Here is a 26,676-nt window from a genome sequence, read left to right as displayed (position 1 = left end):
CCCAATAGGAGCGCGCCGTCCTTAAGCTCCCGCCCCCTCCAGTGACGCCACCCGCGCGCCGTGACGTCTTGCTGCGCGTCGCTCCGTGCGCCGTGTCCATGGACAACCTCGGAGGACGAGGCTGACAGGGCGGAGCGGGAGAGATGGCCTCTTCCATGGTCAGAGCCACCGTTCGGGCCGTGAGCAAGAGGAAGATTCAGGCCACGAGAGCCGCCCTCACACTGGTCAGTCCTTGAGGGGGGGGGGGTGCGCGCGCACCTCACCTTTCGCTTGGGGGCGGGGCTTCTCGACCCTCCGCTGGCCGGTAAACAAGAGGACTGCGCAGGCGCAGTTGCGGCGTGTTCCAGGGGGCTGGGGGAGGGGCAGGTCTTAGAGGCCGCATCAAGAACTGGGGGTGGCAGGCGGAAGTTCGCAAGGTGAAGCGTTTCCCCTCCTTGCCTTGGTTGGGAGATGCCATTCGCTACAGGAGGGAGGGAGATTTTGCTTTGCTCCTGCAGGTTATCTCTCTGTGTGTGTAAAATAGAATTTTTATTAGTTTTCAATTACAGTCCAATAATAGCCTAATAATAATAATGCCAAATTATAGTACAGTTACTAATACCAATCATTCAGGTAAAAAGGTAAAGGTACCCCTGCCCGTACGGGCCAGTCTTGACAGACTCTGGGGTTGTGCGCCCATCTCACTTAAGAGGCCAGGGGCCAGCGCTGTCCGGAGACACTTCCGGGTCACGTGGCCAGCGTGACAAAGCTGCTCTGGCCAGAGCCAGAGCCAGAGCCGCACACGGAAACGCCGTTTACCTTCCCGCTGGTAAGCGGTCCCTATTTATCTACTTGCACCCGGAGGTGCTTTCGAACTGCTAGGTTGGCAGGCGCTGGGACCGAGCAGCGGGAGCGCACCCCGCCGCAGGGATTCGAACCGCGACCTTTCGATCGGCAAGTCCTAGGCGCTGAGGCTTTAACCCACAGCGCCACCTGCGTCCCTATCATTCAGGTACCAAATTATATAATTTAGGCGCCCCCCCCCCCATGCAGTCTCGTTGGTTCCCAAGCCTTTGCCTTAAAGGAATTTACTTGGGAAAGTCCTGTTTCCGCTAAGGTGGACCACATAATCATCATCATCATCATAAACATAAACATAAACAACAGTAGTAGTAACAACAACAACAGTAGTAGTAGTAGTAGTAGTAACAACAACAACAACAGTAGTAGTAGTAGTATCAATTTATTTATATAGTGGTACCTCGGGTTACAGACGCTTCAGGTTACAGACTCTGCTAACCCAGAAATAGTACCTCGAGTTAAGAACTTTGCTTCAGGATGAGAACAGAAATCACATGGAGGCAGCAGGAGGCCCCATTAGCTAAAGTGCTGCTTCAGGTTAAGAACAGTTTCAGGTTAAGAACGGACCTCCAGAATGAATTAAGTTCTTAACCTGAGGTATCACTGTACTCTGCCCATCTGGCTGGGTTTCCTCAGCCACTCTGCCAACCGAATGTTCAAAACACAATAAAACATCAAATATTAAAAGCTTCCCTAATCAAAGCACATAGGGCTCTTCAGACAAGTTCCAGCCACTGAATATGTTACATGCAACCATTGAAGATGTAGCCTAGTCATCCTCTGTGTCTGATCATTGGAATATCCTTTTCTTTTTACAAAGTGGGGGAAGAATACGAGAAAGGAATTTTTTTTCATTGGCCAAACCCAGTATGAGCAGTATGGCATGTTTTTTCTTTCTTCATAAACCATCTTCTCGTATGAGGAATTCTCTTTGAGGAATGCATGCAGGGGAGCAGGATGGCACCTGCTAGGTGTGCCTGACCCTTATCTCCCCCTGCCAGCTTACACAGATTGGTTGGGTAGTCCTCAACCATAGTCAGTAAAGCAAGAACAAATGTGGCTTGTTTTGTCACCTGAACTGGATATAACACTACAGTGGTGCCTCGCAAGACGAAAAGAATCCGTTCCGCGAGTCTCTTCGTCTAGCGGTTTTTTCGTCTTGCGAAGCAAGCCCATTGACGGCTTAGCGGATTAGCACTATTAGCGGCTTTTAGTGGATAAGCAGATAAGCGGCTTAAAGGTAAAGGTAAAGGTACCCCTGCCCGTACGGGCCAGTCTTGACAGACTCTGGGGTTGTGCGCCCATCTCACTTAAGAGGCCAGGGACCAGCGCTGTCCGGAGACACTTCCGGGTCACGTGGCCAGCGTGACATCGCTGCTCTGGCGAGCCAGAGCCGCACACGGAAACGCCGTTTACCTTCCCGCTGGTAAGCGGACCCTATTTATCTACTTGCACCCGGAGGTGCTTTCGAACTGCTAGGTTGGCAGGCGCTGGGACCGAGCAGCGGGAGCGCACCCCGCCGCAGGGATTCGAACCGCCGACCTTTCGATCGGCAAGTCCTAGGCACTGAGGCTTTAACCCACAGCGCCACCTGGGGAGGGGAAAGGGGGAAAAAGTCGGAAAAACTCGCAAGACATTTTCGTCTTGCGAAGCAAGCCCCTAGGGAAATTCGTCTTGCGAAGCACCTCCAAAACGGAAAACCCTTCCGTCTAGCGGGTTTTTCGTCTTGCGAGGCATTTGTCTTGCGGGGCACCACTGTATGCCCAAGATTGTGGTTTGTTCTTCCTGTTTGGTAGCAAGAAGGAGCAAAGTAGTCAAGATCAATGTGTTCTTTATGGTAAGCCATTAACTATGGTTAGCATATACAGATTGCGTAGTTGATGTCGCGGACTGGCTAGACACCAGGGAATGTTGGGAGGCACCAGCTAGATGATGTCTCAGAGGCTGGGGATTGGTGGTGGGATGACAGTGAGTGGTCAGAGGGAGAAGCCTTGGGAGGAGAATGTCAGCCTGGATAGCTCAGTTGGTTAGAGGTGTCCGAAGAGGGAACAGGGTTTAGTGAGCAGGGAGAGTCTGTGGCAGAGAGAAGCAGAAGTGGAAGCAGGAGTGGATGGAGGCCAAGAGGCAGAGATGAGTCAGGCTGGTGAAGAATCCAGGGTGTCTCCTCCTGCTGCTGTGTCAGGCTGCCCTCCTCCCCTGGTCTCCCGGGACCAAAAGAGGTATGAAAAGGGAGGAACAGAGACAGGTGCAATGGCAAAGTTTCAGATTGCTTGGGAAGGACCCAGGAGAGGAGGAGTTTAGGTAGTTGTGGGAAGGCTGGGATCTTTAGCCTCTGCAACTGCCTCATAGGGGCAAGACCTACCAAATAATTGCTGTGCTCATTAAGCCTAGCGCTTTTTTTTTAAGTAATATTTATTTATTCAAAATTTCAAAAATACACAATTACAACAAAAAAACAGAAAACAACGCTACAGAAAAAAAGAAAAAAAAGAGAATAGAAAAAAGAAGAATACACATCTCATATTACATCTTTTCATTTGCTTGTTTCTTAGACCTCCTCACACCTCCCTTTTTGTATTCTAACTTAATTCAATGTTTCAGCAAATTCTTCCCATATTTTTCAATTTTTATTAACTAATTTGTTTTAACAATCTATCTTATTAATTAGTTCAACATATCCTTTCCGTGTTTTACCATAATTTGTAATTCAATTTACCTTAATTTATTTAACCTTATCTTACCTTAAAAGCCTTAAAATTCAAAATTTAAACCATATTTATACATAACTCCTTAAATCCTTTCTACTAAAGCCAATTAATTCCTTTCCAACATTTTCCCTGAAATTTCATTAATATTACACTAATTCCAAAAATAAAAAAGAAATTTTCCCCTAGTTATTATCCAACGTCCCTTCTTCCTGGTTTCGGATTATGTCAGTCCTTTCTATACATTCCATCCAGTCCATCAATCTGGTGTTCTTATATCAGAGGCCCTTAAGTCTCTTCTATGCCCCTTCTGCAGATTTTCTTGTTCTTGTTTGTAGTTGCACTCTTCCTTGTCTTTTGTTGGTTTCTTTCTTAATTTCTTCCCTTTCTCTTTGGGGAGTAGGTTTCCGGGGGATTCCAACCGGTAATAAGCTCCAATTTCCTTCATCAAGCCAGCCCATTCCCCACAGTCCCACTCCCTGTCATCATCTTTGTAATCCAAAAAGTGGTTGTCCAAAAAGTTATTTTCAACATATTTCATAGTCCCACCAGATTTAAGAGCTTCCTTAAGTCCAAACACTTCCCGGTACACTCCAAATTCAGTCTTCCAATGCAGCAACTTTTGCTCCTGCAGGACTTTGGATCTCTCCATTTGCGTTGCTTGGGGTGCTATCCCAACCTCTTCCATCTTCCTCTGCCCTTGCGCTTGCCCAATCAAACCAGTTTTCTGAGTTGGTCGCTGTATAGTTTCTTTATCCTTATTTCCTGTTAAGTCATATTCCCTGGCTACTGCAGTCATCAAGTCCAACTTGTCATTCATCAAATTCATCCTCTTATGCAACTGCCCCAGCAAGGCATTTGTTTTGTCGAGGGCAGAGGCCAAAACTTCCTCCCAACGCATTTCTGTTCAAGGTCAAAAGACTGGTCCCACGATCTCTAATCTCACAGCTGTAACGTCTCCAAGTAGACTGCAGCAACAAACTGACAAGCTCCCTCTAGGGGACACAATTTCTATTAAGCGTAGCGCTTTTGAGCTCACCTTGTTTCTTCTAATGAAGAGTTAGCTTCACTTACTCGGGGTAATTTATTCCTGACAGTTGATTCCTTTTTTATACTTTACTGAAGTTTATGCTTTTCTCAGAAATTTGCATTGGATTCTGTGCTGCAGTGTTTGTGACAATTAGGGGTAATCAGAGTAGAATCCATCCCAGAAAGTCACCTTATTTATGTACAGTGGTACCTCGGGTTGCAAACGCTTCAGGTTACATGCGCTTCAGGTTACAGACTCCGCTAATGCAGAAATAGTGCTTCAGGTTAAGAACTTTGCTTCAGGATGAGAGCAGAAATTGTGCTCCAGCGGTGGGGCAGCAGCAGGAGGCCCCATTAGCTAAAGTGGTGCTTCAGGTTAAGAACAGTTTCAGGTTAAGTATGGACCTCCGGAACAAATTAAGTACTTAACCGGAGGTATCACTGTAATTCAAGATGTTTAGAACTAGTGGCATTACCTAAGTTCATGGTTACTTGGTTTGGATTACAAATTTATCCAACTCTAAATGCTCACTCTAATTTCATACAAAGCAGCATCTCTCCAGAATGTTGTTCTTGTGTTCTGTTTATTATCTGAGCTAATGTGTCTCCCTCTGTGCACTTTGTGTGTTACAGCAGCAACATAGTAGTCTCCAGGACACTTGATGTCTATATTAAGGATTTGGAAAAACTATTTTTCTCAGGTGCCTGGGAAGTTGCCTTGTAGCATCCAGGGATTGAGGTATCCCAGTTGCCATCAAATTAGGGAAATGGAAAGGAAAGGAGACACTGGCTTGGACTCAAAGATGGGGGGTGGATTGAGACCATGTTATGCCATTGGAAGTGTGGCAACCAAATTCTGGGATTGTGCTTGAAAAAACTAGAGTTGCTGAGCAGTTCTGTTGTTTGCTCAGCCCAGTTTTGAAGTAAACCAAGTGAAGTTCACAGATCTCTAGTTACAACCTGATCCTAAAATATCAAGAAATCAAATAGTTGCTGTTCGTTGCTAGTATGATCGTGGGGACATGAGAATTTGTACTGAACCTAGGATCTGAAAGTGGTGGGGGAAAAACAGGTTTTGATTAAAGATAACAAGATGCAGCTGAGTATTCATCTAATCCAAAGCTATTCCTAAAAACCTTTCAGACCCCATCTGCTGTGCAGAAGATAAAACAACTGCTTAAAGACAAACCTGACCACGTAAGTAGAGATGGAGAGTATGCCTGACATTACTCATCTGTTTAATATTCGTTTACATGTGCTGCTGTTTGTTATAGTTCTAGCAGGTACCCTGTGAATTAATACATTGTAAAATAGAGTGAATGATGAACTTTGTATTTTAAATTTGAAACTATACTACTCTTGCAACTGCATGTTCAGCAGCGGAGAAAGGCAATGCTGTTCCTGGTGAAAATGGTTTTAGAGTGTTGCATGTTGATAGTGATGAAACTTCACTGTTGTTTTTTCACATGTATTAAAAATATAGTGAAACATGCTGAGCGTCTTGATATCATGTGGGAATGTCTAGAATAACATGTGATTCATTCATTAAGTCCATTGTCCCAGTCCTTAAAAAGTTAGTGCTTTTGGGATGTATCCAGTTGTGTCCCAGTGCTGCTAGAATGCTCTTAGATCAAGCGAAAGCTTCCATTTGAAAGCAGGAAATGTGTGGATTGCTTGCTTGCTTGCAGATTCCATTGGAGAAGGGCTGAGGCTTAGCGGAAGAGAATCCATTTTATATGCAGGTTCCATGTTCAATCCCTGGCATCTTCAGTTAAGGCTGGGAGAGAACTCTGTCTGGAGATCTGCAGTCATTCAGTATAGACAACATTGAGCCAGATGGACCATGGTCTGACTCTGTATGACAGCTTTCTATGTTCCTATAACCCCCTGCACCACCTCCTCTGCTGTTTCAAAGGGTATTTCAAATTTCTGCAGAAGGTTTTGGGGTAAGGGGTGCTGGGGACTGTAAAGGAAAGGTAGAATTGGCATAAAATATCACCACTTCCCTTTTACACGTAGACAAGCATCTCCTGGATAAAAAGAACCTATCAGCAGATGGATACAGTTGGATGCAGCTTATGAAATCTACCGGGCTTGAATCATGCACAAATTGTTGATGTCACTGAAACTTAATTACCTTTTCCTGATTGGGAGACCAGAGAATGTCAGGCCTTCGTTTCTATGCAGACATGAAATTTTAGTAGATTAACTGACTGTTGCCTTGTAGGCTTCCTGTATTAACAATCTGTACCATTTTAAAAAAACATTTTTTTATATTTTATAATTCTACTTTGTGCAGCAGTGTAAATGTACTAATCATATTAGCTGAGGTTATGCATGTTTGAAAACAATTTCTATTTCTGCTGATGCTGTGAAATTTTTAGATTAATTTAAAAAGTTTTCTTACTGGTTTTTTAAACTTATGTTTCAGGTAGGCGTTAAAGTTGGTGTCCGTACAAGAGGCTGTAATGGACTTTCTTATACACTAGAATACACAAAATCAAAGGGGGACTCTGATGAGGAAGTAGTACAGGATGGTAAGTGTGTTTTGGTATCCCAGAGATAATTGTAAGTCCTTTTTTACTCCTCTAAAATATCGTTAATGCCATTTAATCTCAGTTGTGCAGGTTTCTCACTAAATTTGGTGTCTGTAAATTAAAAAGCAACCCTAATTCACTTCATTGATAAATTGACTTTCTCTCAATAAACTTGATGCTGTCGCCAGTCAGACTTGATTTCTGTAACTAGCCATTAAAGGTCTAATATTTGAATGTGCTTCTTATGTGGTAAGTTTCGCATACTGGAGCAGCATTTCTAAGTTTATGCTTTGAATCACAGCTTTGAATGGACAAAAATGGTCCATCAGAATTGACACTGCCAAGACATTTTAAAGAGATTGAAAATAAATCACTAATAGGTGGCATCAGCTCAATCTGACTAGAATTATGCTGAATTACAAAGAAAGCACTTTTTCTGCAGTTAGAGCAGGGCAACCATGCAACGGTTGCAATCTACCGTATTTTTCGCTCTATAGGACACACTTTTTCCCCTCCAAAAATGAAGGGGAAATGTGTGTGCGTCCTATGGAGCGAATGCAGGCTTTCGCTGAAGCCTGGAGAGCGAGAGGGGTCGGTGCGCACCGACCCCTCTCGCTCTCCAGACTTCAGGAAGCTATCCGCAAGCCTTGGGAGCCCGACGGGAGTTCCTGCAGATAGCAGCCTGTATCCTGAAGCCTGGGGCGCGCTGTGCAGCTCCACAAGCTCGGGGGACAGCGGGGAGGCGGAGCGCCGCCTTCCCACTGTTCCCCAACCTGGTTTGGAGGCTGGCAGTGGGGGAAAACAGCGCTCCCCCCCCCCGCCCCGCCAGCCCCAAAGAGCAGCTCGAAAGGAACCCAAAGCCTCCAGAGCCCAGCGGGAACTCCCACTGGGCTCCGGAGGCTTCGGGTGAACGCGCAGAACGCACCTTGACTTAGAGGGGGAGAACAAGAAAAAAAATTTTTTTCCCTGTTCTCCCCCTCCTATGGTCCACTGCGTCCTATGGTCCGGTGCTTCCAATAGAGCGAAAAATATGGTAATATGTGGAGGGGGGTGTTAAACTGTAGTACAACAGGCCTGAGGTCTTTGTAGCTTGTCTCTGGGTGAAATAATGTGTCTTGATGCATGCTAGGACAAGGATTAGCTGTTCACAAATATTTTGCATGGGCTGGGGGGGAATCCAGAATTTGCTCTCTTTCAAATCTCATAATTGTTTCTTCTTCTTTTTCTCAAGGTGTTAGAGTGTTTATTGAAAAGAAAGCGCAACTCACACTTCTAGGAACTGAAATGGACTATATAGAAGACAAACTGTCCAGTGAATTTGTTTTCAATAACCCAAACATCAAAGGAACGTGTGGTTGTGGAGAAAGCTTTAACATTTAAAACATCAGGACTGTTAACTTTTAAGACCACAAAACTGCTTTCTTGAAGTAATCACTCAGTGTGTGTGTTTTCACATCTTTAGGCTTTGTAATATACAGCTGCCTTTCCAGGAGAATAAAAGTACTGTGTTTTGAAAGTGTAATCTGTGTGTTAAATTCTAGCCCTTGTATATTTTGGGTTTAAGAGTGTGGAGAGGAATTGGTCTGCAGAAGCTCAGAATATTTAGGTGTACTGTAAGATACCTCTTCAAATTTCAATCTGCAAAAAGCTCCTGTCAGTTCTTTGCAAGACTGAAAAATATTGTATTAAGGCCATATGGCTACTTTTTAAATCTTGGAGTAGAAGGAATTCCAGTACTGTAGGCGTAACATTAATGCATGCTTTAAGGCAAAAATAATCCTACCATGTACTAGAATTTTACAAAGTATTTTTAGTACTTTCTCTTCAAATGTTAAGTCTGAATTTTGAGGGGCATATGATCTAATAGAGTTGAGGTGAGTCACAGTGCAATCCTAACAATATCTACTTTGAAGTAAGTCCTCTTGAATTCAATGGGACTTACTCCCAAGTAAGTAGGGTTAGGATTGCAATCTAATCTGCATTTCAGACATCATACACATGCGGATATTCTGCCCCCTTTTCTCCCACCATCCTTAATAATTTTTGGTTGCCACTAGGAAAGTCACTAATATTTTAAGGAACAATGTAGTCACTGTGATTTTAAAGAAGGTAATGCTGAATCTTTGACCTTGCTTGTTTTAATCAGTTTAAAAATATTCTGAAGCTAATTCTAAAACCACTCCCTACGTTTCCTAAGTCTAGATATTTTATTTTATTTTTATCTTCCTGTCAAGCAGCAGAGGACACTATTTTTTCTGGGTGATGTGATTTTGTTACCCTAACAACTTGTGGCCTGAGTTAATTTTAAGAAGTCTTCAAATTACAACCTAAATAAGAACAAAACATCTTACTTGTAAAACCAACTTTGAATGTTGATAACAACTGTTCAAGTACGGAGGGAGTATTTTTTTTTTAATCTACTGTTTTTATTTTAATGAGATTTATTATGTTTCATATTAAGAATTATTTTTTAAAAAAAAAAACAAGCCTGTTTATATCATCTTCCAGCTAAAATACTGTTGCACATAAGAAGGTGGTGGCTGTTTTATTAGTTTGAGAAAACTCAGAGCCGTTTTTTCACCCCAGTATTTCATAAGGCTTTGTATAACATGTTCTAACGCTGGCAGTTATCTTATATAGACAGGCATTCACGCTGTGCTTGATGTGAGAGGGATATGCAGCGTTGGGAGGATGGTACATGTGTTTCAGTGCAAGATTACTAGTGCAATAACCTTATCAGCTGCCACAGTTCTACCCATTCAGGCCTTGGCATTTAAGTTAAACATTGGGAGTCCGGGAATCTTAACTGTGAGGACAGTTCGGCAGTGGGGCAAACTGGTGAGCTGTGGAATCCCTGCCTTGCACAGTTTCTTGAAAAAGCTCAAGGCAGGCTTTTCCTACGTAGTAAATTAAATGTGCAACTAGGTAAACTCTCTGTGCACAAACACCGGCTCCCTCGGCCTGAAAGCGAGATGAGCGCCGCAACCCCATAGTCGCCTTTGACTGGACTTAACCATCCAGGGGTCCTTTACCTTTTTTACCAAATGTGCAACTTAAAAAATGCTTGAAAGAGGGACAGACGGTTCTGTGCAACTTTGGCATGTAGGCGCACTAGAACTCATGTGCTTCTTATGTAGCAGTATGTTGGAAGATTCAGGACTCAAAAGAAATTTTTCCAAACTGAGGTTTGGGGTTTGTTTCCTCCCAAACAAACTTAGTGATCATGGTTGGTTTTAAGGGAACAAACATGAGGCTGGGTTTGGGTGACAAGAAGTTAAGACTCTGGCTTGTTTCATTTCGTGTGTCAGTAACAGGAATGAAGAATAAGCACTACATAGAGTGTGTACCAGTGTGAAACTCATTTACATTAAACCATGGCTTAATGTACTGTGCAAACCAGGCCAGTGACTAAGAGCATGTCTGAGACTATTAGAACCTTTGCTTAGGACTGCTGCATTTCTACCCTGTGGAAATTTTGGGCTAGTGCAATCAAAAATTCCATATGGAGAACAGCCCCAGTATTTGACTGCTTCTTAATGAATGAAGAGAGGACACTGAATGTAGACAGTACTGTGTAAAAACGGTATTGCTGTATTCTTACATCTTAATATTTTTAGAAATGTTGTATATTCTGTGTTTTATGAAAGTGTGCACTTCAGTACTATGAAAGTACATTGTATTTAAATGCCTGATGCGCAAATTGGAAGTAAATTTTTGTTATCAGTAGCTTAAGAGATTGTAACTATTAATCATCTATCACGTGTGCAATAATGTAATGTTGACATGTAATAAATATTACCTTTTGCTAAACATGGAAAACACATTTTGTAGTTTCTACATCAAATCCTAAATGATTTTTTTTTATTTCTGTTTTATTTTAAGGATCTTTACCCTACACTTCAGCCAAAGCAAGGCTCCTCCCAGCAGAGCTTACAAATATCTGTAAGACCATCTCTGCCTTCCATTTTATAATCTAAAAGCAACACTCAAGGAAAATGGATTGGTAGGGAGGAGGAAAAAAAGGAAACCCAATCACTAGTCATTGGTTACAGAGTTCTTGTAACAATGAGTCAGAATGGAAAAAGTTAAAAGGAGTGGAAGAGCCAAAAGTTACTGATCTGTCAGCTGAGCCAACAGTGAGACCCTGCACTCCCATCTCCCGCTGCTTTGTTCTCATGGTTGCTGTGTGTATTACAGTGTAGAGATTCAGGGGTTTCTATGGATTTAATAAAGACATTGCACCAACTTCAAGGCACACGTCCCACAAGCCTGGCTTCATAATAAAGGCCCGTTACTTAATTCCAACACGGAGCAAGTGAGGCACCCTCAAAGCTAAATAAACATCAAAACTTGGGGGCTGGGTTGTATTTTGGCATCTAAAACTTCTGACTTGGATCAGGGCCGGATTTAGGTCTGATGAGGCCCTAAGCTACTGAAGGTCATGGGGCCCTTTATATGTCCAGCTGTCCTTTGTCAACAGCAAATTGTCGCTGTTTTTTGTGCTGAATATATGCTATATGGCAATTTATGGACCTAATAGGTACCTAAAGCCATTTGCACATAACAAGATATGTATTTTATCAAAGTAATTGATACAGAAATGAGCAAACCAGAGATATTTTAGGAAGCAGGCAACCAGGCAGGGCCCATGACTTGCATCATAGGAGCCTACACAACACAAAACACTTGCTGTATATAGGTTTTATTTTATTCGTTTTTTTATCTTATATTTTGGAAATGTACATCCATTGGGTTTTTCCTTTAAATTTTTTTGGGGACCCCATGAGAGTGGGGCCCTAAGCTATAGCTTGTTTAGCTTATACGTAAATCCAGCACTGCTCGGGATCCCGCGCAGCAAGCAGCGACGGCAGGGACAAGCCGAGTGTCAACTCTCCATTCGAAGGTTGGCCCTAATAATAATAATAGTAATAATTTTTTATTTATAGCCTGCCCTTCCCGGTTCAGAAAACCGGTCTTGGGACAGCTAACAACGAATTTAAAACACTTAATTGATGCAACAAAAAAAACACCATATAAAACGTGAATAACAATAAATTCAGAATTCAAAAACCAATTTAGGAGGGAAATCCATCCAATAAACATTAGATGATCACCAGGGCTAGCTGGCTAAATTAGTCCTATTTGGACCAGCGAGGAGACCAGGGGAGAATTAGCTGTGGGGTCTCAGAGCAGGTAATCTTCATAAAAGGGGGAGAGGGAAGGAAGGAAGAGGAATAAGGCTAAGTTCAAATTGAAAGCCAGGCGGAATAGCTCTGTCTTACAGGCCCTCTTAAGGGAATCCCGAGGTCCCTCGCAGCGCAACTATTTTCCGCGCCTCTTGCATTCGGCGGGCGGGACTCGGCGCGCCGGGAGCACCGTTTGGACAAGTGCAATGCTCGGATCAGTTCCCTACAGCCCTGATCTGGGCCCGGAAACGACTATATGGAACTGGCGGAAATGACTGGCAGAATCCGAGACCAAGGAGAAGAGTTGGTGGAAGAAGATTGGAAGAAATTTAAAGTTTATTTACAGAAACATTGTAAAATTAAGGAATGTTAGAAGGATGTTGGAATGAAGTTATGTGGTTTTAGCAGAAATGATATAAAGGATTAAGTAAAAATGGATTGCTAATTAGTGAAAGAAGAGAATGTAAAATTTATTGTATATTAAGATAAATTATTGACGCAGGTGGCGCTGTGGGTTAAAGCCTCAGCGCCTAGGGCTTGCCGATTGAAAGGTCGGCGGTTCGAATCCCTGCGGCGGGGTGCGCTCCCGCTGCTCGGTCCCAGCGCCTGCCAACCTAGCAGTTCGAAAGCACCTCCGGGTGCAAGTAGATAAATAGGGACCGCTTACCAGCGGGAAGGTAAACGGCGTTTCCGTGTGCGGTTCTGGCTCTGGCTCTGGCTCTGGCCAGAGCAGCGATGTCACGCTGGCCACGTGACCCGGAAGTGTCTCCGGACAGCGCTGGCCCCTGGCCTCTTAAGTGAGATGGGCGCACAACCCCAGAGTCTGTCAAGACTGGCCCGCATGGGCAGGGGTACCTTTACCTTTACCTTTAAGATAAATTATTAGGATAAAAACAAAGATGGAAAGGATTTGCTCAAATATCTAATTGAACTAGAATACAAAAAAGGGAGGTGTGAGGAGGTCAAGGAAATAAGCAAAGGAAAGAAAGTTATGTAAAGGTTGGATCTTTTCTTTTTTTTCTTTTTTGTGATGTTTGTTCTTATGTATTGCTCTGTTTTTTTATTTTTTGTTTTTTTGGTTTAAATTGGTATCTTTTTCTGTTTTTCTTTTTGTAACCTTTAAAATCTTAATAAAAATCTATTTAAAAAAAAAAAAGAAGAAGATCTGGGCTGCGACGGCAGATGCCTCCTTGAAAGAAGCAGCAGCCCCGGCCCGATTCCCTTCCCCGCGCCCGGGGGGCGTCATTCCCACGTGCCGCCCGCCGCCCCGCAGGGAAAGGTGTGGCGTGATAATGGGGGTCACTATGAAAACACCGGCAAAACCTCTCCCCGCGCCGACGGCTGCCGGCCTCGCAGCGCCTGCTGGCCCGCCGCTGCTCCTCTGAGTAGCCCGATTTGCTTCCGATCGGGTTCCCTTCCTAAAACCACGACGCGGATCCGGTGGATCGGCACCCTTCTGCAGCGCCGACTCGCCCCGTCACCCAGTCCAAGGATTCAAGGCTTTGCTTTTGGACGCTGGTGGCAGCATCCTTTGCTCGCCGCCCCCCCCCCCCACGGTCTCCTAGCAACCCAAAATGCACCTGCCCTGAAATCTTCTGGTCCCAGATCAGGTGTTCCTGGAAGTTGCTTTCTGCATCAATCCCGTGAGTAGCGATGCTGGCACGTGTGAAGGGTAAAGAAGGCTCCTAGCGCAGCCGGGAAAGTTGGGGAGCTTCCAGAATGGGTGGGAGGAGGGTTCACTCTGTCGCCCATGTAGCCAGGGTGAGCCCCCCCCCCAAGTATATAAAAATAACTAAAATTGTAGAAAGATGGTGACAAATTTTACTGAGCACTTGAGGTCAACAGAAATTTAAAACAACTGTGAATGAGACATTTCATTCCCAAACTGCTAGACCAGTGGTTTTCAGCCAGTGTGCCATGGCAGTGGCGTAGCGTGGGTTGTCAGCACCCGGGGCAAGGCAAGTAATTTGCGCCCCCTAACCCGGGGCAAGGCAAGTAATTTGCGCCCCTAACCCCTAACCTGCCGCCGCTGCCAGCTTCTTCTTGCTGCTGCCTGGGCTGGGGTATTTACGGTAAGGTAGCCATGGCGGTGGCGGCGGGTCCGTGTCAGGTGATCTGAGGCGAGTTGCCGCTGGCGCTGCCGCCCAAACGACGCCGCTTGCCCAGAGGAGGAGGAGGAGGGCAAAGACACGAGGAAAATGCAACATGGCCCAGCAGCTGCAGCAGCAGCGGTGGCGGCGGGGCTGTGAGGAGGGGCTGCCTGGCGCGCCCTCCGTGGCCCTGACGCGCGGGGACCGCGGCGAGCGCTGAGAGCCACTGCCTGCCGGACGTCTTCAGCCCGGACGCACGCACAGCTCGTCAGTTCCGCGAGACATGGGGCTCTGCTACAGCCTGCGCCCGAGGCTCTTCGGCGACTCCGGAGGCGGCGAGCGCGCCCCCCCAGATGTTGCGCCCGGTGCGGCCGGCCCCCCTGCACCCCTCACGCTACGCCACTGTGCCATGGCACCCTGGGGTGCCTTGAATGATGGTGAGGGGTGCCACGGGCAACACTGGCCTCTGTCCCTCCTTCCTTCCCTCCCTCCTCCTCAGATGCCCTCTTCTGTCTCTGCCTCCCAATGGCGCCTCTGGGAAGCACCTCTCTTTGGGGCAGGGTTGGGGGGGGCAGTTCAGAGACCAGGGGTGGCAGCAGTGACTGCCCAGAGGACTCCCAAGGAGAGGGGAGAGGAGAGGGAGCCGAGGGAACAAGCCACACGGAAGGTGGTTTGAAAAAGGGTGAGAGGTTGCAGGCAAAGTGTGACCTAACTGGGCTCCTGAGCACCACAAGCAGTGCTTTTTTTTTTCTGTGGGGACGCAGGGGTACGCATACCCCTAAACATTTTGTGAATCTTTGTACTTTTGTCCATTTACAGTGGTACCTCGCAGTGGCGTAGCGCGGGTTGTCAGCACCCGGGGCAAGGCAAGTAATTTGCGCCCCCTAACCCGTGGATTTGCGCCCCCTAACCCTAACCCCCAGATGTTGCGGCCGGTGCGGCCGGCCCCCCCTGCACCCCCCACGCTACGCCACTGGTACCTCGGGTTAAGTACTTAATTCATTCCAGAGGTCCGTTCTTAACCTGAAACTGTTCTTAACCTGAAGCACCACTTTAGCTAATGGAGCCTCCTGCTGCCGCTGCACGATTTCTGTTCTCGTCCTGAAGCAAAGTTCTTAACCTGAGGTACTATTTCTGGGTTAACCTGAAGCGTCTGTAACCTGAAGCGTCTGTAACCTGAGGTACCACTATACTGTATTTATTTCCCCCAATTTGAACTATAAAATGGTGATTTTCTTGAGTCAAAATGAGAGTACCCCTAAACATTTTTTTAGGAAAGAAAATAAAAAGCACTGCCCACAGGGGTGCCACAGAAAGAATGTAGTTGGCTAAGGGAGCTGTGGACTCAAAAAGGTTGAAAACCTCTGTGCTAGACAGAGCCAAACAGAGGATGACGACTGGTGGTGTCGCCAATTGCAGGGGGAGGGTAGGGATTCAGTTGCATAGAGGCAAATTCAGATTCTACAAATAAGGTTGGTTAAGAATGTAAAAAGAGCTCGCTGAATCATGCCAGAGGCCCCTCTAGTCCAGTGTCTTGTTTTCACAGAGGCCAACCAGATGCAGAGCATAGCCTTTGTGGCTAGTAGTCATTGATAGCTTAACAACAACAACAACAATAACAATTTATTATTTATACCCCGCCCATCTGACCGGGTTTCCTCTGACACTCTGGGCGGCTTCCAACAAAATATTAAAATACAATAGTCCGTCAAACATTAAAAGCTTTCCTAAACAGGGCTGCCTTCAGATGTCTTCTAAAAGTTTGGTAGTTGTTTTTTTCTTTGACATCTGGTGGGAGGGCGTTCCACAGGGCGTGTGCCACTACCGAGAAGACCCTCTGCCTGGTTCCCTGTAACTTGGCTTCTTGCAGGGAGGGAACCGCCAGAAGGCCCTCCATTAATTTGCCTCCTGTGGGATATGTTCCATAGCTCAGTTGGGCACTGCATGAAGTACAGGATTTTGTTTTACCTGTCCTGAATTTTCTGGCGCTTCACTGGATGTCCAGGAGTTCTGGTGTTATGAGAGACGGAGGTGGGGGAAAATATCTATCCACTTTCCCTGCAAGGCATGCCTTTGTAGACTTCTATCATGCCATCTCTTATCGGTATGTAAACTAAAACATCCAAAATGCTGCAATCTTTCCTTACAGGGGAGTCACTCCACATCCATGATCATTTTTTATTGCACTTAAAAACAAAATAAAATTGCACATTTATTTGATATTAAAGCAAATCATTACAATACATTTCACAACGCAGAGTACTAACCACTATACGAATCAAAATCAAAAGTTACACTACGGCTTTGTCCAATGCCATAATACCACAGAAGAAACAGCCCCTCCAGTTCTCATTCTGCCATCACTGTCAAGTTGGCTCCAATCGGCACCCAACTAGCAATCTGTTTACTAGACATTTTCAATCATGTCCACAGAAAACTGTGATGATGATGGCATTGAAATACCTTGTTCTTCTTCAATAAAAGCTTAAAAGGAGACCAAGTTGTGTCAAACTATTTTTTTCCATGATAGTTTTGATTGCCCTTATTTGTACCTTTTCCAAGTCTGCAAAATCCTGGATTTGAAACTCTTTGCCACAAACTTGCTTACCTAAAAGCTTTTGCAGTAAGGAAAGTGATGGGAAAATTCAGTGCGAAGTGGGATAACAACACTTACTGTGAAACGGACACAAGGTCATCTTGCCTCCTCACACACAAATCAGAGGGAATGCTCAACAAATAAGTCCTCTGGAGGCAACCAAAATTTCATGCTGACATTTTCGCTCAAAATTTCAATAGAGTGTCACCTGCTTTATTGAACACCTGTCATCCTGATGTTTTTGCAGAGGTTATGTGACATTGCCAGCTAATGATCCCAGTGCAATTTCCCCTCACTTTTCCTATCAGTTTTGTAATTTTGATGGGATAATTGGTCTACTAGAATAGGTGGGATAGCAACACAATTTTGTGTGAATAAGCAGACCATCAGGAAGTGCCTTTGTGCACATGTTGGAAAGAGGATTATGGGTGCATTTCACAGAAGGGGCTCCTATGCTAGGACATTTCCAAACAGGTGGGATTCAGTCACATACTGGCAGATTCGGGTTGTGCGATTGAAGTTGACCTGGAACTCTTGAGCGACAAATACTCTACCCTTCCCAAAAAGAATCAGACATTTAGCAATGAGTGCAGTTATGAGAAAATGCACTGGAAAGAATGGGATAACACTTGCTTGACACAATTTTATATAACCTCCCCACAAACAAGTCAGGAAGGGTGCTCAAAATATAGCCAATTCCTTCCAACCTTACTGCAAACTTTGAGCAAACATATGAGAAATGGAAGCAACCTTCCATCTCTTGCATTAAAAGCAACAAGAGTTTTTTGGTACCTTGAAGACTTGCAAATGTATTCTGGCATGGGTTTTCATGGGTCAACAGATGCAAGAAGCATAATCCTGAATTAGTAAACAGCCAGGGCCAGCCCCAAACCTTTTGCTGCCTGAGACAGCGAATGATGCCCTGCCCAAGTCATGCTACCCTAAGATGTATAGTACCCAAGGCATGCCAAGTTATTCTGGCATCCACAAACCCTGTCAGTATTTATTTATATATTCAATTATATTTCTTCTATTTGCCTCTCTAGCTGTGGTTTTGTGGGGGGGTTTTGGCAATTCACAACATGATAAATCCAGTCAAAGTGTCATGTTCAAGAAAACCCAACATTGCGTTTAAAACAATATGAAGCAGCAACTAGAAATTTCCTCTGGCTTTGTAACAACATTAAACTTCAAGAAGTCCATGCTGCATATCCCTCTTTGTCTTTTTCTCCCCAGAACAGAGTTGTTTTGCATTGTCAGTAAAGTGCAGCCATGATGAATCAACCTGAGGATAGCGAGGGAATAGACGATGGGGAGAAGAATGAGTTGTTTCCCTTCAGCTACGAAGTGAGTGACTCATAATGAAAAAGCCAAAGAGAATTCCGCAGTCGCTTCCACTTTATACATCTTTTTATTTATCTATAGCTTTCCTTTCTGTTTTTTTAATCTTTTATCAGAGTAGGGGAGAAATACACAAAACACTTACCTGGGAAACAAATGAAAACCAAAGCATGTAGATACCAAATTCAAAAAAGAGATTGTAACTTTAATGGCTAAGAGACAGAATTATTACTGGTTTGTTGAAAGAGAGGTTTAATACACACACACACATATGGATTATAATGATAAAATTGGCAACATCTCCATTGTGGGCTTTCCTTAGGAAATCTATTATTCATCAGTTCTATTTACCAGTCACCAAGTAAGGGTAGTTCTCTGGATGACTTAAAATGATAAAGCAAATCTAAAAAATAACAAATTCTAGATCAATCTTAATTCTAAATGGCACCATTTTTATAGAGTGAAACCTGTCATATTTCACAATTGGAGAGACTAAAATGAATGGCTTGGGAGCCAGTTACCTAAAGGAGCACTTGCCCCTGTACTGTCCTGCCTGTCCTTTGTGACCTGCTAAGGAAGCACTTCTGATAATAACATCAACGCATGAGGTCAGAGAACCTATTACTCACCAAAGGGCCTTCTTGGTGATGGCCCCTTGGTTGTTCAACACCCTCCTGCCCCCAAGGTTTGGGAGGCACCAATGCTGTCTCTCTTGGGGTGGTAGCTTCTTCCACTCGTTTTGAATATGTGTGCAGATGGCCTGCACAGCAAGATGGTGATCAGTGTTTTGTTCTATGTTTTATTTTTCCATTATAACTGATTTCCCTCCTCCCTGCCTCCCCCCTTCCCGGTTTTAACTGCATCTTATATTTTATTGCATTCTATATTATTACTGGAATGAGATCATCTATGGTGAAGAGAGGGATCTAAATCTCAGAAATAATAATGAAATAAATAGCTAAAATTGTAGCAAACACCCATTAATGCAAGAGCCTAACAATACACAATACACAGGAGTAAACCAACCATTAATTCTGAGAGTTTCATATTGCCGCAAAGAAGCTGTCACAGTTTTAAATCTGGTTTTAGCTTATTTTGCTTTTAATTATATTTTGAATGTTTTAAATAGTTGATTTCAACTGTTGTTTTTTATTCTTTTTGCGAAACACTTTGAGGTTTTATTACAATCAAGCAGTATATAAACTTTGTCAAAATAAAAACTTGGGTGTAATCCAAGTTAGCTAACCGCTCTATGCTATATACTAAATTAAAAAGTGAAAGTGGGAATCCCTATCAGGCCTTTTCTAAGGGCGATAGTTTCTGATTTCTGCCTCCCAGAGCTCAATTGTTTTCTTTTTCAGCAAAGTGCAGCTGAAATGAGTCCAGATGATGAGCCAGCCAAGAGCAGCTGCAATGTGAGTGATGCACAATGAAAAAGCAACAGTTTTTTTCTCTCATAATTTTCCTTTAAAAAGATTTATAAAAGCAGAAAAAGGAATTGCCAGAGGGATCAGTGGTCAGGGATGATGGGAGTTGTAGTTCAACAGCATCCATGGAGAGTTATAATTTCCTCCCCTGATCTGGTGCTGTTCAGATGACCGAACAAGCCGGTTGTCACAAGCTTTCTAACATAAAATGAAATTTCCAGAACAGGTTTCTCTGGAATAATTCCTCTCTAAAAGAGCATGCTTTTTTCCTCTCTAGAATAGTATCTGTGGCAACTGTGCTTGGCACAGGTAAAGGTAAAGGGACCCCTGACCATTAGGTCCAGTCGTGGCCGACTCTGGGGTTGCGGCGCTCATCTCGCTTTATTGGCCGAGGGAGCCGGCGTACAGCTTCCGGGTCATGTGGCCAGCATGACTAAGCCGCTCCTGGCAAACCAGAGTAGCACACGGAAATGCCGTTTACCTTCCCGCTTTGACATGCTTTTGAACTGCTAGGTTGGCAGGAGCTGTGACCGAGCAACGGGAGCTCACCCCGTCGCGGGGATTTGAACCGCCGACCTTCTGATCGGCAAGCCCTAGGCTCAGTGGTTTAGACCACAGTGCCACCCGCACAGGTACAACAATCTTAACACTGCTGTTTCCTCCTTCATGCATTTCCAGTTCAGAGCCAGGATGGTAGGAAAGCAAATATATTAGAAACTATTTTTTAAGTTTGCTACTGATGTATGGGAAGCCAATTTTAAAAACATAAGCTGCATGGCATGTTGTTGTTTAGTCATTTAGTCGTGTCCGGACCAGAGCACGCCAGGCACTCCTATCTTCCACTGCCTCCCGCAGTTTGGTCAAATTCATGCTGGTAGCTTCAAGAACACTGTCCCACCATCTCGTCCTCTGTCGTACCCTTCTTCTTGTGCCCTCCACCTTTCCCAACATCAGGGTCTTTTCCGGGGAGTCTTCTCTTCTCATGAGGTGGCCAAAGTATTGGAGCCTCAGCTTCAGGATGTGTCCTTCCAGTGAGCACTCAGGGCTAATTTCCTTCAGAATGGATAGGTTTGATCTTCTTGCAGTCCATGGGACCCTCAAGAGTCTCCTCCAGCACCATAATTTAAAAACATCAATTCTTTAGCGATCAGCTTTCTTTATGGTCCAGCTCTCACTTCCATACATCACCACTGGGAAAACCATAGCTTGGCATAGGACTGTGAAATACTAAAAGCCTTTGAACCCTTTTCTGCACCACACACATACACAACAAGGTGGTATCAGCCAACTCAAAACCACCCAAATGTTTACTGGGGGGGGGAGAGATCTAGCAGGAATTAATGCATTAAGGGGGGGGGACACCCAAAGCACCCCACTGAAAACTCATTTCATTGTTTTGGCAGGTGGTTTCATGGTTCACACTAAGGAGGTATTTTTAAATGTCTCCAGAGATGGAAGTGAAGGGTACCCATAGAAATCAATGGGGGAGCCCCAATTGTTCATCATGTCGGGAACAGACGCCAGTGTACACAAACACAAAACCACCACCTCCTCCCCAAAAATGGAGAGGGAAACCCAACTGGTCCATGAGGACCGAGCATGCTCAGTTGGCATGGATTGCTGTTGAGGGGTGGAAAATTGGTAAGGGGGAATAAAGGGAGCTGCTGGGACCTTGAACAAAAACACTCTGCACTGTAGCAAGCCCTCGTTTGTTGTTTCCAAATATTAAAACCATTGAAATAAGTGATAAGCCGAACCCTAATTGCTCCCAGCCTGGAATACTTTAATGCAGGGATGGATTGCTCTCTAAATGATGCTGAACTACAACTCCCATGAGCCCCAGCCAGCATGATGAATGAACAGGGGTAGGTGGGAGGCTTGCTCTATATCTGCCCCGGGTCAGATGTATGGTTGGTGACCATAGTGGGCAGAGACTTTTTAACAGTGGCACCAGGAGGGTGGAACTCCCATCCCCCTTCCTTTAGGTTCCAACCAAAGGTGGAGCATTCTCCCGGAGAGCTTCCGAGGCTCACTGAGAGATTACTGTTGCTGCTGTTTCTCGATTTGTTGCATTGTATATTGCTGTGCTTTTTCAGTTTTATTGGTTTTTGTCTTCATTCAAGCACTGCCATTAACTGGCTTGTAGAATCCATAGATCAAAAGGTAGGGTTGAAATGTTTTAATCTATGACTACATGCCTCTGGCCGTTGCTTGATATAAGGGCATCGTGTCTTTTTTTGTGCAGGTGTCGGAACTGATAATGACCTCTGAAAGCGTTAAACAAGGGCAAGGGAAGCATGTCGATAGGCTGCCTTTTATGGAGTCCCATGCGTCTCTTTTCCATGCCATCCGCTCAATCACAAAATCTATTAGACAGTTTGGAGAGCATGAAGGTGGCATAACCTTGAAGGTCACAAAATGTCATCACATGGACCTTGGCGCATCTCAGGAAGAGGTTTTTATAAAGGAAGATCTTGATTTGGCTCAAGATTCACAGGATTCCGATAGAGACTCATTGAATCCTGACTTGCTGAATCCTGTTATGGTTACAGATTCACAGGATCGCGATTTGGCTGAAGACTCAAAAGATCATGACTCAAAGGATTCTGATTCCACTAAAGACTTACAAGATCTTGTCTCACAGGAATCTGACTTTGCTAAAGCTTCACAGGATCTTGACGTACGGGATTCTAAGTCAACTAAGGATTCTGAGTTGACTAAGGACTCACAGGATCTTGATGCACGTGATTCTGAGTTGATTAAGGACTCACATGATTCTGATTTGGATAAAGACTCACAGGATCGTGATTTGACCAAAGACTCGCGTGGTCCTGAGTTGGCACAGGACTCCTGGGATCCTTTCACATGGGTTCTTGAGTTGGCACAGGACTCCTGGGATCCTGACTCCTGGGATCCTGGTTTGGCTAAAGGCTCATGGGATGTTGACTACTGGGATCCAGATTTGGTTAAAGCTTTTCTGGACTCTGATTCGAGTTCAGCTAAAGACGACTCACAGGATTCTGATTTGGCTAAAGACTCACAGGACTCTAGTTCACAGGGTCCTGATTTGACTGAAGACTCACAGGATCCTGATTTGACTAAAGACTCACAAGATCCAGATTCATGGGATCCTGATTCAACTAAAGACTCGCAGGATCTTGATTCGGCAAAAGATTCACAGGATCCGGATTTGGCAAAAGACTCACGGGACCCTGATTTGGCTAAGGACTCCCGAGAAGCCAAAGATACCTCTGCACCTGTGCCTTCCAGTCAGTCTAAATTAAAAAGCAAAAGCGTTATTTCTAGAACGCAACAGAAAGGTTACCTCATAGAACTGCCACCAGCACACCTGCTTCCTTACCTGGTTTTAATCAAGAGGGTCATGTCCTTGCCAATTTCCACCATTCAAAAGCAGTGTCTTTCGGGAGAGATATTGTGCAGAATACAGTATTTTACACTGAAGCTGCAAAAGAAGAAACTACTGTCTCGGGCTGCATTAGCAGAACAACCCACTCATAGGCCACCAATAGTTCGAGGTTAGCAAATTTTATTCAGTTATGTACAAGTAGGAATGAAGGCTCCAGTACAATTTACAGTCTAGTCAAATGAGTGGGATTAAGTGAAAGTATAGAAAATTAAATAGTTTATGGTTTGCAATGGAAAAAGCATGACGTAAAGACTCCAGGCAAGCAGAGACTGGATGTTCAAGCTTTAGTTCAGGTCATAAACATGACTATGAGGTGGACATTCAAAACTATTTGGGCCTGATTGCTACCATGATGAAAGCACCCCTGTAGCAGATCCCACCACTAACACCAGTTAATATGTAGCAGATTAACCCCACTAACTGCCCCCAATTAAGCATAGCACCTCATGGTACTTCAGTTAAATGAATGTCTACAATTTACAATTTCACGAGTGAGGAGCACTTTTCCCCTAGTTACCCACTCTCTTAACAATCCCATTCCTGAGGTATTCCAATTAGTATTACAGACCCAGGGGATCACCTCACCCCTTGTTACTGGTTTGGGAGTCTTCTTTTCTTAGAAGAACTCTCCCCTCATGACTGGAATGAGACCCAGGTAGACAGTATCCTCACAGCTTCTACCTCTCCTGACCCAAACTCAGCCCTCCAGTTAACTCCTGTCCGTATACTTTCCCCAGACACTTTCCCCAGTCTAAGCTGTGAGGCTCTTTCCTCTTGCTATAGTCTTCTCATTGTGGATGTTCCACTCAAATCAGAACCAGTTCTCCCTCAGACAAATCCTATTTCCCATCTCCATCCCTCTCTCTCTCTCAAACAGAACCTTGTCTCCCAGGATCTCCATACACATTGCCCACTACTGCTAACTCAGCAGTTTGACTTCACTCCCAGAGGCGAAATCCGTTGTCTCTCTCAAGCAGACAGACGCCAACAAGATGGGGTACCTTCACAGATTGGCGAGCCCCCTCTGCCTCTCATTTCCCTCTACAATACATGCAGTAGCTGCCTTCTTGACCGTTGGGCCCACTCTTGGTCTTGTCTGCTCAGTCTCCCAGAGCCTGTCTTCGCAGGTAGGGGAAGTCTCCAACCCACTGAAACCCATCAGCTACCCTCATCAGGTTTAGCCGGCCAGTCGAAGCTGTTCCCAGGGTGTGGCCACTGTTGCGTGCCGACAGCTTCTAGGAGCCACAGGTGGGGACAACCCACCCTAGGAAGAGCACAACGTGTCCCCCACCAGAGGTACTGCCCCATCCCCAACGTGCCATACAATCCTACTAAACATATACTGATCAGTTAATCAGCTATAAAAGTGTCCCTTCTTAACTGGGCGGCAGGGGAAATTACAAATATATCATTAGTAGCAGTAATTGTTGCAGAGGTAGCAGTGCAAGTTGGAGCTGCAACAAATTTGTTGTAGTGTATCATCTCTCCTCAACAGGAGTGGTCCTATTCCAGGGGTTCAGCTAACCAGGCATGACCTTCTCCAGGATAATGTAAGCGGTAAATGGCAGAACCAGGCCACTTCCTTCCCTTCCCTTTCTCCCATTTTCTGTTTTTGTTGCGTGTCGAGACCCTGCAACCACCCCTTCATTGGGAAATAACACACACAAGGACACAGATATTAGGTTTATGTTATTGGGCAAATTTGGCCACAACTTTATTGAATTACAGAATGTGAGCGGTATTGGCTTAGGCATTGATTGGACCCCATTATATCTGACTCCTGCCCACAGTGCAGGAAGTCCGGTAAGGGTAAACCACCGGTAGGGGGAGCCCTGTCGATGCAAACCAACTCAAGCTCCTCCTAGTGTTCCTGTCGGGGTTGTGTCAAGGCCCTAGCCCCCAGCCGGGCTTTGGACAAGATCAACACCCCCAGATTCCTTTAACGGAATACCCTTAAGCATGGAGGAGCAGGTGATGGCCACACCTCCCCTCCCACACACAAGGTCAAACAATGCCTAACCGCAACCCTAACAAAGTTGTGGCGATTGCTAGGAGGTAGGCGAAAACCAAGTGGCCAGAGCCAATTTGCCAAGTGGAAAAATTCCTACCAGGCCCCTTGGACAACCAAGGTGACCAACTGAAGTCCATAGCAAGGCCAGTGCCTAACCTGCAAATAGGGAGGGAGGGCTGGTGATTGAGGAAGCGAGCCAAGAGGAAGTCCTCCGGCTCACTCCTTGGTTTAAACTGTCCCGGCCACGCCCCCCCCCCAGGCCAGCAGATTGGCCGGCCAGGCTCTGACATGGCCGGGATCCCCGGGCAATGGGGGACAAAGTCCCCCGCCCCCACTGGGGAGTGGGTGGCCACGCGATCCACCACAACTCCTCCCCACTGGGAAGTGGAGCGGATTTTTCCATCAGGTACTCAACATTCCATGCCTACTGGGCATGCTCAGTCCTCCTCACTGGGCTATGTTTGGCACTCTTGGGGTTGGCTTGGGTTGGCTTCACTTGGCTTGGTTTGTTCGTGGTTGCTTTTTAATCTATTTCTGCCATACCTCCCACCACCCCCTTTTGAATAATAAAAACAATGTTTGCATCTAGTGATCTTCTCTCTTTTTCTTTTAAGAAACAGGCTATGTAACTTTTGATTGCCTGAGGGATCTACAGTGGAAGTTATACAAAGGCATTGCAAAACGGAAACCCAAAACAATTGGCGTGGAGAGGAAATCGTCTTACAGCTACGGAGTCACAGGAACCACCTTTGCCAAGTTTACAGAGTACGTCATCCCCTTGATCCCTAAGGGCTGGATAGTTGATGACTCTCTCAAGTTTTCTGAGAATATGGTTGTCCTGTTTGCACAAAACACAGACTTACTGGAGGGCAGGGTCTGACAGTGGAGAAAATCTGTCTAAAATGGCATTAAACACCTTTCAGTCTTGGGTGAGTTGTGTGGTGCTACTTAGCCATTTGTGTCTGTGGGCTTTTTGGCATCTGCCATGACCAGGAATGGGGGATCAGATGTTGTGGGACTCCAACTCTCATCATTGCCAATGGTCAGTGGTCCTAGACCAAGCATAATCCTTTGCTGCTGCCTCTACCTCTATCATGCTACAATCTTGTATTTGGGTTATTAACACTTCTCTGTAGGGCCACCTGATCACTGAAAGACCTCACCTTTTTACATTCAGAAATATTTTGAATACGGCTGCAGACACCTTCAGTGCAGTTGCACAACCAAGGGAAGAGTTTGCTGTCCTCATTTCCCTTCCGGAGAATCAAATTGCCAAAAATCTGTCTAGCTGACCCCAGACAGAATCACTTGTTTCTCCCATCACTTACCCTTTTTATCCCCAGCTAGCTTCAGCTCCACATGTGTATATATGTTGTTGTTGTTTAGTCGTTTAGTCGTGTCCCACTCTTCGTGACCCCATGGACCAGAGCACGCCAGGCACTTCTGTCTTCCACTGCCTCCCGCAGTTTGGTCAAACTCATGCTGGT

The 26,676-nt window shown here is 45.1% G+C and overlaps 2 protein-coding genes across 3 annotated transcripts; both read left to right on the top strand.

Annotated features, from left to right (window-relative positions):
- The first annotated feature begins 53 nt into the window (after nucleotides 1-53).
- ISCA1 (iron-sulfur cluster assembly 1) lies at nucleotides 54-8,633 on the top strand. The gene is made up of 4 exons (XM_079996186.1): nucleotides 54-224; nucleotides 5,718-5,771; nucleotides 7,006-7,111; nucleotides 8,343-8,633. Exons 1-4 carry the CDS (start codon nucleotides 144-146, stop codon nucleotides 8,489-8,491), a joined length of 390 nt encoding a protein of 129 aa, XP_079852312.1. The 5' UTR covers nucleotides 54-143; the 3' UTR covers nucleotides 8,492-8,633.
- A 5,191-nt stretch (nucleotides 8,634-13,824) lies between these two features.
- Nucleotides 13,825-26,119, top strand: LOC307227021 (uncharacterized protein). 2 transcript variants are annotated; one of them, XM_079996100.1, is made up of 5 exons: nucleotides 13,825-13,940; nucleotides 18,220-18,330; nucleotides 19,686-19,739; nucleotides 21,997-23,287; nucleotides 25,804-26,119. In XM_079996100.1, the coding sequence occupies exons 2-5, from the start codon at nucleotides 18,256-18,258 to the stop codon at nucleotides 26,067-26,069; spliced, it is 1,686 nt and encodes a 561-aa protein (XP_079852226.1). In that variant the 5' UTR covers nucleotides 13,825-13,940; nucleotides 18,220-18,255; the 3' UTR covers nucleotides 26,070-26,119. The 2 variants fall into 2 exon arrangements, with proteins under 2 accessions (XP_079852226.1, XP_079852227.1); XM_079996101.1 differs by having other exon boundaries at nucleotides 13,847-13,940; nucleotides 18,225-18,330.
- Nucleotides 26,120-26,676: the final 557 nt, after the last annotated feature.

This window comes from Podarcis cretensis (assembly GCF_951804945.1).
Source record: "Podarcis cretensis genome assembly, chromosome: 11".
Taxonomy (NCBI): Eukaryota; Metazoa; Chordata; class Lepidosauria; order Squamata; family Lacertidae; genus Podarcis; species Podarcis cretensis.
Note: the sequence above shows the minus strand (reverse complement) of the source record. Positions and strands in the feature narration are given on the sequence as shown.

Coding starts and splice junctions, on each gene's coding strand:
- ISCA1 (XM_079996186.1), top strand. CDS start 144: ATGGCCTCTTCCATGGTCAGAGCCACCGTTCGGGCCGTGAGCAAGAGG. Junction 225..5,717: donor CGAGAGCCGCCCTCACACTG/GTCAGTCCTTGA, acceptor AAAACCTTTCAG/ACCCCATCTGCTGTGCAGAA. Junction 5,772..7,005: donor TTAAAGACAAACCTGACCAC/GTAAGTAGAGAT, acceptor CTTATGTTTCAG/GTAGGCGTTAAAGTTGGTGT.
- LOC307227021 (XM_079996100.1), top strand. CDS start 18,256: ATGATGAATCAACCTGAGGATAGCGAGGGAATAGACGATGGGGAGAAG. Junction 18,331..19,685: donor TGTTTCCCTTCAGCTACGAA/GTGAGTGACTCA, acceptor TTTCTTTTTCAG/CAAAGTGCAGCTGAAATGAG. Junction 23,288..25,803: donor TAGGCCACCAATAGTTCGAG/GTTAGCAAATTT, acceptor TTTTCTTTTAAG/AAACAGGCTATGTAACTTTT.